At 34.9% G+C, this 12,751-nt stretch overlaps 1 protein-coding gene across 1 annotated transcript; it reads left to right on the top strand.

Moving 5' to 3' along the window:
• Positions 1–5,587: 5,587 nt before the first annotated feature.
• On the top strand, positions 5,588–12,392 carry cmb (combover). Its single transcript, XM_018542304.1, has 17 exons — positions 5,588–6,144; positions 6,722–6,863; positions 6,939–7,078; positions 7,200–7,298; positions 7,391–7,504; positions 7,585–7,974; positions 8,371–8,649; positions 8,720–8,962; positions 9,054–9,180; positions 9,244–9,399; positions 9,475–9,904; positions 10,829–10,951; positions 11,029–11,274; positions 11,374–11,548; positions 11,632–11,835; positions 11,921–12,040; positions 12,124–12,392. The coding sequence occupies exons 1-17, from the start codon at positions 5,983–5,985 to the stop codon at positions 12,280–12,282; spliced, it is 3,309 nt and encodes a 1,102-aa protein (XP_018397806.1). The 5' UTR covers positions 5,588–5,982; the 3' UTR covers positions 12,283–12,392.
• Positions 12,393–12,751: the final 359 nt, after the last annotated feature.

The raw sequence follows: 12,751 nt of genomic DNA, 5'->3' as shown, positions 1-12,751 counted from the left end.
GTCCATCGATAAACACGTCGTTTATGCTTGTACGTTCATTATGTCACTGCGGAAAAATATCTGGATGCCATGTTGAGAAAAAAACGCATTGAGAGAAAAGTATCTATTTGTCAGATGGTAAATATCTGTGACAATTGTGATTATAATGACATGATAAAGTAAATATATAGTTACAGGAGCTTTATTATATATATTTTTTGTATATAGAACCATAAATGTAATTATTATTATTAGCATTATATCAGTAATAATTATAAAAATGGAACTCTCTTAATCGTAATTATTTTACCATATAATTATATTATACTATATCGTATTATGTTATAATCAACTATATTATATTGTGTTATATCAAATATAATGTTGTATCATATCGAATACATTTCTCACAGTACGGGACTGTTTGCATGAGCAAAACTGTCGCTTGCCTTTCTTCAAACATAAATCTGATTCACAGCGAGCAAAGACGCCTATTTCACAAAGGCAGCAAATTTGAGATGTCTCTCGTAATAATAGCGAGACATTTGCGAAACATTGTGACAATTTTGTGCCGCGGAAATTTAACTTCTCGCGTGTCCACGCAAATCGGTGTTGGCTTTGGATGCCCGATTTCGACGGAAGTTAGGATCGATACTCACACTCGGAGTAAATAACATCGATATCGCATCAAAAAGAACGCTTGTGCTGTGTCGGTGCGCCACGAGCTACACAAAGACGCCACATCGATGCCGCCCGGCCAGGTCAGGGAAATCGATGCATTATGCAACAAGTAGCCAGTTGCCGCTTGCGCTTTGGAAATTCCACAAATACGTTTCGTCGAATGTAAAATCACCGGCAGGACACGCCGCGACAGAGTATCTCTTCCCTTCGGTATGCTCTTATTCGCGCGTCAATGCTGAACGCGTCCGTATGAAATTTATCGTCCGAGACAATTCAATTGTCATCGCGAAACTAAGTAACTGTAAATGCATGCAGTCACGCAAGGAAGCGTCGGTTATTTTCGTCGTTCACGAGCAATAATCAAGAAGAATTAGAGATCAAGAACTTTGACCAAACTCCAGTTAATTTATTTTCAAGTTTCCACCATAGTGTTTTAATCAATATGTTAGAACTATTAATTCTTGCTATTTTGAAGTATACTGTTAGAAATTATAACGCTAAGCGTTCTGTCGATTGAATTAATTACCGACTAAATTAATCAAAGTTTGATTCGTTCTATAATGTTCACATTCCTATCAAATAGATTTGATCTCGGTTTAATTCACATTTCATTTTTTCTAGTTTTTAAAACCAGAAAGAGGTCAAAAATAAATTGAGATAAAAATTAATCTATATTGATAGAAATAAACTTGGAAATTTACTCTATTTTTTCTAACTTTTAAAATAAGAAAAACATAAAAAGTTTAAGTTAAGATTAAAACGTTAAAATTAAGTTACATTAATAGAGAAATAAACATAAGAATGTCATCATCGAGAATTACTAAATATTTTGCTAAACTAATTATAAAAGAGCTAATTATTAAATTATACTCTCCCACGCACTGCGTGTGCATTTCATTTCTGAATTAATATTAACCGGCATTCGATTGAAGTTGTCCTAATGTCCATCTTTATCAATATAGATTAATTTCAATCTTAATTTAATTTATTCTTCATTTTTTACAATTTTTAAAATCAGAAAAAGACAAAAGTTTTAAACAAGAGTTCCCGGAAAATTCTTTTCAATTTCTTATTATTAGAATTCTAGAATGAGTCGACTGAAAACCTTTCACTTGACTTTCACCTGCCAGTGACGCGCGCGGTAATCAAGAGACAACACCAGCATACAACAGCAGCGTACAATCAGTTGACGCGCCTTAATGTCGCGAGAAAGGAAGCAAAGAAATGCGTTTCTTGCTGCGAAGGATCGCTCTCCGTATCGTGCCAAAATACGAGATCTATTCTGATGCTTTCGGACACTCACAAGCCGTCTTGGAGCGTAGGGAAAATGTCAAGGATAACAAATAAATATTTAGTAAAGTTCGTATTTATTTATGGGCGCATGTTCCTCTCTCTGCGGCAAAAAAGAGTCAACATGATTCCATAACGGGACCCAGATCACCAGGACGACAATATCCGGAAAATAACAGTTATACAAATAAACCGTAATTTATAAGAGTTTACGATTTAAAAGTTGTACTTAAGCTCGTGTCGGATTAGACATTACAGATTGAGGATTGTAAATTAGAATAATTAAATGATTTTATTATAAATATTTGTTTTTAAATTGCAGTTTGACGAATTAAATAATTCCAATCTTAATCCGTTTCTCTAATTGTGACTGAATTCTAATCTTCAATTCACAATTCTCAACTTAATTCCAATGCAATTTCTGATACAGGCCTTAGGAAACGTGCTCGTTGCTTCGCAAAGGGAAAGGAAATCGCCTCATTCGCGTCAAGGCCATGACGGCTTTAGACCTGTCGCTATAATTTAGGGCGACTTCGATCAAACTGTGATTAACTTAATCGAGAATTAATTCGACCAGCAAGTTCAATCGTTTGCTTATAAAATTTTCATATAAATCATCGTCCTTGATCTAATCCTTTGTTCCACTTATAGGTATATCAGGCGATAAAAAATTGACAATTCCATTCAGATTGATAAAATAATATACAGACATTGTTTGTGAGACAAGTTAGGCCTATTTTTAGCAATGTAGATTAACTTAATTTAATCTCGATTTAAGTTTATCTTTTATCTTCATCTAATTCTTAGAAGTAGAAGATATAAAATAAGTTAAATTAAAGTTTGTCACATTGGTAGAAATGGACATAAACAATCATCAATCAAGTTAATCGGAGTTTAGTCGGAGCCACCTTTCTTCAGCTATCCCTACATGGGCCGTCCTTCGTCCTGCGCTTGACATCTCCCACCTCTCGCGTTCTAACCTCAAACCCTGTCGCAGTGTGCGAACACGTTATGGGGAAAGCAGACAGAGAAGGTGAGAAGGAAGGAGACAGAGGGAGAACGAGAGCGAGAGAGAAAGAGAAAGACACACTCACCCGTGATGCGTGGTCGCGTGTCCGCATTTGCTTATGCCGTCGCACGCGTGCCGCCAGCTTGTCGGCATTTCACCGCTTGTCGAAAGATAAATCCGCGCGTACACCAAGGAAGCGTGGCCCGTCCGTTGCCGTCGTCGTCACGCACGCAGCCACGTACGATACTCGCACGCACGCCGCACGCGAGCGCGAACGCGAACGCGCGGGCCGCTGCCTCGCGGCCACATGGGGGGAACACGCGTCCGATTGACAGGTGAGAGATGGAATTGAGGATGACGATGATGGGGGGAGAGGAGGGGGGGGGGGACGAAGAAAAAGATAGAGGGATGAACGAGAACGGGAAGACCTTCCTCGTGGATTTTTGTATTTTCTTTTCTCTCGAATTTCGCCCGCGGGACGCGATGCGACTCTCCCAAGCGATTATCCAAGTCGCGATCCGCGAGCGAACTGTTTCCGGACACGCGAGAGTCGCGCGAGTTACGAGCGAGCGCCGCTCACGAGGCACGGCCGCGCGCCGCTCGTCGTAGGCGTTGATGATGGCCCGACGTGGACTAGATACCACGCCGTAAAGACGTCTATAAAGCACCGCGAGGGACGCGTCCATTTATTATTAACTCCTCGTGGCTACCATAGGCGGGAAACGCATATCGTCGTCTCCTCGCTTGCGCCGCGCCGCCCGATGTGGTCGGCGATATCGGAGGAGCCGGGGTCCTCTTTGCGTGCGCCAGGTAGCAGCAGCTATCGATCGTCGAACCATCGTAATATAGTCGTGTAAGAATAATTCAGGCTTATCTACGTTTTATTTTTTATAAAAAAAGAACCCATACATGTTTGTGTGTGTGTGTCTGGATACTGTCTGTGATTTGTAGCTCTATTTCGGATCAGCTCCAGCTAGATAGGCTGTAGCCAAGATCGACAAATGATAAGTTCAATGATTTTCTTTAGCAGCAGCGGATGAGGTTCTTCAAGTTCTTAGAAATTTTATACAGCATCTTGTGGGAATTTTGCATAATTTTATAATATAATTTGTCATGTATATTATTAAATTATATTATTAATTTACTTTATAGTATAATATCATTCAACTTAAATCGAAATAAAATCCACTTGTTCTTACAACTAGAAACATAAAACGATCGACATCTCCGCGGGTATCTACAAAGTTCCGGAAATTATATATGTATGTGCTAATTTTAGACAAGGCTGGAGAAACTCGCACATTAACATGTATGAAAGTTTTTAGATTGTTCTCTTTTCTTTTATTTCTTATTATTATAAAAGATTCTTTAACGTTTTTAATTAGTCATAAATATTATAAATGGTATGTGTAGCCTATATATACTTTGCATCAGCGATGATTTATACTGATTGCGAAATTCCTTCGCATTTCATGACACACTATAATATATTTATTTCCATCAATGTACATTAATTTTGATTTGAACATGTTGAAGTAAATAAATATATTTTATATTAATTAATATTAATTTATTCGATTTAATCTATTTCTTTTTAGTTCTTAGAAAAAAATAAAGAGTAATAATTAAACCAAGATTATATTAGTTTTATAATCGTTTTTCTTTTAGAAAACAATCGATATAAACGTTATTTGTACTTCTTCTCTTGGTATTGAATGAATATAAAGATATAGAACAACATGCAAACACTTGTATTGAAAACCTTCTAAGGAAAACGGCCTTGATTTACATTATTGATAGAAAAATGGACAATTAAATATGTAGGGACGCGATTAATTAGACTCCGTTTAATTTAATCGCAATTTACTCTCCATCTTTTCTTTAATTCTTCTTAAAACTAGAAAAAGATAAAGATTGAGTGTTATACTCGTCTTGAACTGAGATTAAAATTAAACTACATCATTTTAGAAACAAGCATAATTTAATCGACAGAATTGCCTAAAGCAAAACGTTTCATAATAACAATAATGCATTATTGTTTCCGATTTAATTTTGTCGTATATGTTTACAATAAAAAATTAAAAATCATATATATAAAATGTACAAGAAGAATCTAGTGAGCTGAGTTGAATGACAAAAATAATGCTATACATACTATTGTGTACTATTACACAATATATGACAATGTATGTGTTATTTGTATTATTTTATTTTTAACGCTGTATCATATATGCACATATATACTTATATTGTGCTACTATTTTTAATACTATTTGTTTGTTATATATTGATATGACATATCATAAATCTAAATATAATAATATAAATATAAAACATAATTGATATATATACAACATAAAACTTGCAAACGTTTTAACCCTTTTAATAATGAGATCATATATTTTCGTGCGGAAAGACAAACAAAAAAGATATCAAACTCCTAAATTATTTACAAAATGCTTATCTAAAAAAATTAAAAAAAATTAATTATATATCTACATTAAGGAAGCGATACAGGTATTATTTGACGAGTAAATTGCCAATTAATTTGATCGAAGTTTGATCGAAGTCATCCCCTACAAACAGCGTCGAGGGACATTTAAAAATGGCCGCAGTATTGGCGCATTAGGCATTAGGGAAAACGTACTGGAACCGATCGTTGTCGGGGATACGACCGATGCGTCGATATCGCGATCATCGTGGCGAGTCACATCGATGTACGCGCGTTCTATTTATAGCATTCCCGATTCTTTCGGCACCGCCTGCCAAGTATTTTGACGTAAGACCAACCGGACGCGATATTTCACGTCATCGAAGTGGAGAATCACGTCCTCACTACATTTCCGATCTTCCTGTGGTCCTCTCCATCGCGAATTCTCGCTCGTGTCTTCCACTCATCACGCGAGTGTCTCGCGTCCGTTCTCGGTTTCACCAGGTTTCACCTAGCTGTGCGGTGAGGTTAAACGGTGTAGTCAATAACCTCGCGCTCTCGAGACAGCTCGATTTGTACGAGGCAAACGGCGATGTCGCCTGGTGTCAACGGAGGGGGCGGGGGCGGAGGCCCTCGCAATACGGGCACCCTACCGAAGAGTAATCGGAGGAGCGACAGGAACCGGGAGCGGTCCGCCGCTAATCAGCAGAATCGTTCAGCTTATCACGGTCACCCGCAGCATTTTAACAACTTGGTAAATCCACCGGGAACCTCGCTCTCCATAGGACTTTGCTTTGCTTTTCTTACTTTTAAGTGGATTAAAAGAGAACTCCACATATGTAATCCATACTGAACAAAAAATGACAAGATATATTGTATTATACATGTATTTTTATATTATTTTTACTGATCAAAGAAAGGAAATGCTATTAAACACGTTGGTCATTTGAGCTTTATTTTGTACAGTTTTTATTACTCGTGCTAAAAATATTTAGTTGCTGAAGAGGAAAAGAGAACGATGAGAAAACGGTTCAAAGAGATTAAAAAAGAGGGAGTGATTTTATAAATAAATTGTATTCCAAGTTGATATTTAGTGGGAGAAGACGCCCCAAGCTTACTCCGACGGATATATACTATTAAGCTGCTTTGAGCAGTGTCGAATTCGTTCTATTAATAGGCTGTAGAATAGTGGGGTGTTTCTTACTCTAAGAATACATATTCACGGAGGTGAATCCGCAGTAGAGCTGCAAGTTTTCTCCCAACACAAGCTTATTTCCATTCTTTCACATTCGCAATAGCTTAACATTATCTGAAAAAGATTTTTATATTAGTTTCAACTAGATTGGCAAGTAGCAAGTGAGTACGATCGTGAATCAAGAGTATCGAGAGAAGCAAAGAACAGCAACACGAGATCGGCCTCCTCTCAACTGCCTTCTTCATATTTTACAACGTACCAAGATTTACCTGACTTTAGTAAATATATATTAATACTTAATTCTTCCTCCTTTATCATAAGCATAATTTGTAATTTTACATGTCATTTTGTAGTATCTCATAATTCAGCGAGACAGTGTAATTACACTACAGAAGACTGCACACCTTGGCTAAAAATGATACCATTTACTGATCCCAGAACTCAATCACCATCACAATTACAGGGAACAAAGCCTTCCAATGTGAATAAGATGGTACTGTTATATTCACTGCATCTGAATATTTCTATTTTAAATTTTATTGTGGTTTCACAATAACTTTAATTTGATTATAACTATATAATTTTTTTTTAATTTATAATGTTTTATTTTAAAGCCCGAGAGAAGCCAAGTAGAAAGTCGCTTAAATCAGATTAGAGATTACATCAGAGTCACTGCAACAATGATAGACTCTCTTAGTCAATCCTCTGATCCCGTGAGTATCACTTATACACAATAGTATTGTGAATCTTTTATATAGAAAATTGTGTTTAAACTATTTTTCCATATTATAATTATATCTTGTAGCGAGCACAAGCTCAGAGCGAGAAATTAAGTAGAATGGTGGAGGATCTTCACGATAGTGAGACAAAACTCTCCAAATTATTAGAGCAGTATCATAATAATGGAATCTCTGACGAGGTTATTAACCTTTAATATTTTATCGAAACATAAATTGATTTTGTGAAACTAAATATCTTATTTTATATACACGCACACAGAATGGCGAAAGGGAAGACATAGATGAATGCGGAGATGCTAGCAGAGAGATGCAATTACGAAGAAATATGGAAGAATATCAGAACAAACTGGCGCAGTTGCAAGAGCAGCAAGCCAACTTAGCAGATATGCAGATGTGCGTTAGAGAAAGATTGAACAAGGCACGTCAAGCGCAACAAGTGCTTTTGCAACAAGAGAATCAAAGCACGTCTAATTCCTCTACCTGGGAAGACAACCGTGCGTCCTTGTCGAGTCCTGCTAATGTCGAGCAACTTGAATCAGAAACTGCGGCATTGAGAGGCAAACTGGCACAACTACAGACAAAGAAGAAACAAATGGATCATCTTGTAGCGGAATTACAAGCCATAGAGACATCTGATAGAGGCAGTTGTGTTAGTTTTAATTTTTTTTTACACGATACGTATTCACAAAATACATACTTTACAAATACTCACACAAATTGAAATATGAAATTTATTCTATGACAATATTTTGTATATGTATAATATCATATCCATATATTTTGTCCTTTATAGTGTTTACACTTTAAAAAAAAAAAGGTATATTGATGTTTATCGCTCGAATAACTTTCAATTTAGTATATTATAACAAGTCTGCGCGATACAACAGTGGATATTTTAAAAAACATTTTATCATTACTGAACTTTTCTGATTTTATTGCTGCTCGTGACTTTACTCAACGCTTCTACATTTGTGAGATTTCTTATGATTTCTGTATGCTTTATTTATCGCACGTTTTTATCGCATTTATTGTGTATTTATTACAGAGCTCGGAAGGTTCGAGAAACACGATGAAGGATAAAACCATGGAATTGGAGGCGATGAAAGCACAACTTGCACATATAAAGGCTTTAATGGAGGACGGTACGAAAATTCGCGATTCTATTGACTTTTCTTCCGAACCCGAGCAAGATATCGACGTGCACGATGAAAGTGCAACGGATGGGATTACCGAGGATATGGCAAACGCTTCATTTGAAAATCGAAGCAATGACGTCAATCATACAAAAATTCGAAGTTACGAGTCTAACATCTCAGACATACAGGTAATGTCGACAATCTTATAATATTTTAACATGATGTACACTAAGAGGACACTCTTTGTCTATTTTTTAGACGCTGACATCAGAGCTTAAGGAACAATCAATCTTGTTACAAAATACACGAGCCAAATTGCAACGCTTGAAACAACCATTACCTACGACTGCTCACATTGCTTCTTCGAACTGCCCGTTCTCTCGCCCACCTCCAGCACTTATACCTCTAAGTGCAAACGAAAAGAAGCAAAGCTTTAATGCTAGTACAGAGATTCAGGCTAAGCAAGCGAAAAAACATCAACTTGAAGATCTTATTAGAAAGGTTTATATATTTTTTATACTTAGGTTTATATATTTTTTATAACTTTTCTGTAATGAAAATATGCAATTATATATTTCTTTCAAATAAATAGGAACCATCACAGCCTTCCAATACTAATCGGGATGTCCAAGCGTTAGATCAAAACAGTCAAAGGAGCTCTGGTTCTCAAGCTAGTCATACTAGTACACCTGCAAATATCTGGCCATCTGTCTCTGCAGGTAAATATTATTATTATATATTATGAGAGAAGATCAAACAGTTATTATGTATATTTTTAATAGGTGCAGGAGGTTCTAACGAGCAAAGTGTAGACGGAGTATCTACGTCAGAAAATTTATTGGATATTGGTCCACCCGCTGCTATCGAGAATGGTGGAGTTGTTGGAAATTTATGGACCTATCCTATACCACCTCCGTCTATTAATCAAGGACAAACTGGTAAAGTATCACCTTAAAAATATTTTTAAAATTGAAAAGAAAAAGAAAAATATTGACATGTTTCTTTCATTGTAGCTACGGTTGAGTATTATCGACAATTATTATTGGGTTCGCAAGCCCATCAATTGCAAATGATGGGGACAACAATGCAACAGTGCTGTCAACTTCTGTGGTCACAGCAACGTGAATTACAATCTATGCGCGCTGCCATTGCTGAACTGCAATTACGATCACAAAATCAGGCTCCGCAGCGTATCAACAATGCTGAAAATCAGGAGGAACACTCTAATTTGAGCCGTAGCGTCCACAATCTCGGTGACACGTTGGATGCAACCTTACCTCCCAGTTCATCCTTACCGAATCTCGTGTCACTACCTAATTCCTCAGCAACGTTATCGCATACTCCAGTAGTTAGCTCTAACTTGCAGCAACAACAACAGCAACAATTGAACAATCAAGTACCTCCTGGTAATCGAGCCAACAATTACTGGGATAATTTTCGAAGGTAAAAAGATTGACTCATAACTTGACAAATATGTGTCTCGTTAGTTTTGATTTACGAATTGATTTTATTTATTTGCGCATTGTAAAAAACGGTAGACTTGTGAAAAAGACAGACATTTCATTGTATACATTTATTCTTTCATAATTTTATTTGAGTATAGAGGTGTTTGTTTTTCTAAAAATGTATTTAGTATTAAATCTGATTTTCAACATGATTATTGTAATAAAGGATGGCAGATAAATATGGAATATTAATGAAATTTTTATATTTTAATAATATTTTTCATCATCATAATTTGTAACTTTTAATGATATTAATAAAAAATTTCTAATTTTTATTCCATATTTTTTCTATACTTATTGCATACTTCTATATTTGTCCATAATATTTCATAGTTACCAAATTGATTGCATTCATTTTCCATTGTTTCTGTAAATCTAATGTATCACGTTTCATTTCGTAATAAACATCACAATCTACCTTTGCAACATTTTCTGTTTTATACTTCTTACTTATCATTATCCTTGTTTAAGATTGTATTAAGCACGTATATAGCCTATGTTATAAATTCAATTACATAATCCGATGGTTAATACGAACAAAAATAAATAAGGAAAACAATCATTGGTAGGTAATACGTAGGTATGTAAATGGATTTTATGAGATTGGATAGGTATCATCGATGTAAATTTTTCAATGACTAATATTAATGCATGACAATGAATGTCTTAAGTTTTAACACAGAAATTTCTTGCCATTTAACTACAGTTTCAGATAAAATTCTTTTCCGTTGTTTTAAAGTTTTGTAACGAAATTTTTTGATTAATAATTGATAATTGATTTTGGTATGATCTGTGAATTTTTGCATAAAATATATATGCTATAAATTGTCTTAATATTACATATACGTTTCTCGATTTTCAGTTATTCCCGACAAAATCTGCTCTCAGGAAATGTGAAGACGATGACCGATTCTCCAACGGGTATAGCAAATTCAGCATGTTCCGCGAACACAACTAATACAAGCAGCGTTAACAGTTCACTAATGTATGTAATATAAAGTTAATTAAACACACAATGGGAGCACTCTTTTTGTGATAACTTTTTATCTGTTTTGATTTTAGAAAAGAGCGGAATCGAGATCAAGGATCCGATAATTTAACTCTACCATTAATCGGTGCAGAAACACAGTATTCATTGAATTTACAATTACCGTCAAATTTACAACAACAGGACAGAGAAAACACTACTATCCGCAGTAATATCATAACAAATGAAATGTCTCAACAAGTTGATAATCTTTGGGAGGAAGCTCACAGTTCTTTCCGATTATCTGCAACAAACGATGATAATCTTTTTAATAATTTAAGGTTTAAATCTTCTTCGAGATTTTTATCAAATACAATTGTTATATAATCTTTATATTAACTTTTTACATGAATTTTTGTTTTTTATTTTACATTGAACAGTTCAGAGTTGAAGGAGGCAATTAGTTCACTAATCGCAGTGAACAAGAGACGACCAGATTATTTAATAATTATTTTAAGAGAAATTAAAGCCATTAGTGAGGATCACCGATTGCGATCTCATTTATTAAGATCATTACGCGCTTTGCAAGACAAGCAAACATTAAATAATCCATTGGTTAGTATATAATTTACAAATATACAGTATGTATCATTCCGCACATATTGAATTCTATAGTTATCAATTAACATTCTTTTCAGAATGAAGCACCTGACTTAACTCCAAGCGAAAGTTATCAATCTAGTGACGAAGATTCAGATGCAGATTTCGCTCTGGAAAATGTATCTATGATCGATCATTCAGCTATGCTCAAAATGGTTGTGATGTCTCAGATGTCTCATGTAGATACTGCCCCATCTCCGGTTTTGTCTCAAGTACCATTAATAGAACATTTGGAAATAACGGTAAATAATAATATCAAAGTGATATAGAGAACATTACAATACGCGAGAAATTATTTATCCAAATTATAATTTCTAATATTTTTAGGGAACTTCTCCAGTTGAATGTGCGAGTGGAGTCCTTTCTACTTCTAACGCTAAACCCGGTTATAACGAAGACTTAGCAGAAGCCGATCAATCAAGACCTGAATCTTCAGGAAATCAAAAAGTATATCCTCTTCTTTTCACTTAAATTTCTCTCAAAGCGAGTAGTACATAGATTGATATTAAATATATTGTATGTTGTGCCAGCTTCCTACTAGCGATGTAGATAACGAGGAAGGGCAAGAAGAAGCAGCATCTTATCCGATTACTGCAGAGGCAGCTACTCCTGACCTCGAAAGTCTAGTTGCTAAGACTGAAGATGAAAGAGCAGAGGACACTATTGACAATTTTTTTAGATTGCATTAGAAAATTTATTATTAGATTGCTCTCGTTAATCACAATGTGATAAAATACTATTTACACCTATTTTAAACATAATATTAAAAGGAAATAAGAAATGTATCGCAATCTTTGATATTATTACTACTACTTCCGTTTACAAAGATTGATTAATAAAAGTCTGATATAAATAGTAAAAGATGTTAAAAAATAAAAACTTACTAATCTAATATCTGCCTATAGATTAAAAAAGTATGCAAGATAGTATAATAAAAATAAGTTTACATAAATATACCTATATTACATCAATATACATATATAGATATATAAAACATAATCTTCAAAAAGTATGAAATTGATCGATTGAATACAAATAATGTAAAAATTGACATTTAAAAACTCGTAAGCTTTAAAGTTATTTATTTCCTAAATATTATGACAACATATTTTTTTTCTAAAATACAAAGTAGTTCGTTCATTTCATTTGCGGATGGAA

Source organism: Cyphomyrmex costatus, unplaced genomic scaffold (genome assembly GCF_001594065.2).
Source record: "Cyphomyrmex costatus isolate MS0001 unplaced genomic scaffold, Ccosl1.0 scaffold33, whole genome shotgun sequence".
Classification (NCBI taxonomy): domain Eukaryota; kingdom Metazoa; phylum Arthropoda; class Insecta; order Hymenoptera; family Formicidae; genus Cyphomyrmex; species Cyphomyrmex costatus.
Note: the sequence above shows the minus strand (reverse complement) of the source record. Positions and strands in the feature narration are given on the sequence as shown.

Excerpts from the sequence above, each read along its gene's own strand:
- cmb (XM_018542304.1), top strand. The coding sequence starts at position 5,983 with ATGTCGCCTGGTGTCAACGGAGGGGGCGGGGGCGGAGGCCCTCGCAAT. Across the intron at positions 7,079-7,199 it reads CTTCCAATGTGAATAAGATG|CCCGAGAGAAGCCAAGTAGA; the intron begins GTACTGTTATAT and ends TTTATTTTAAAG. Across the intron at positions 9,905-10,828 it reads TACTGGGATAATTTTCGAAG|TTATTCCCGACAAAATCTGC; the intron begins GTAAAAAGATTG and ends CTCGATTTTCAG.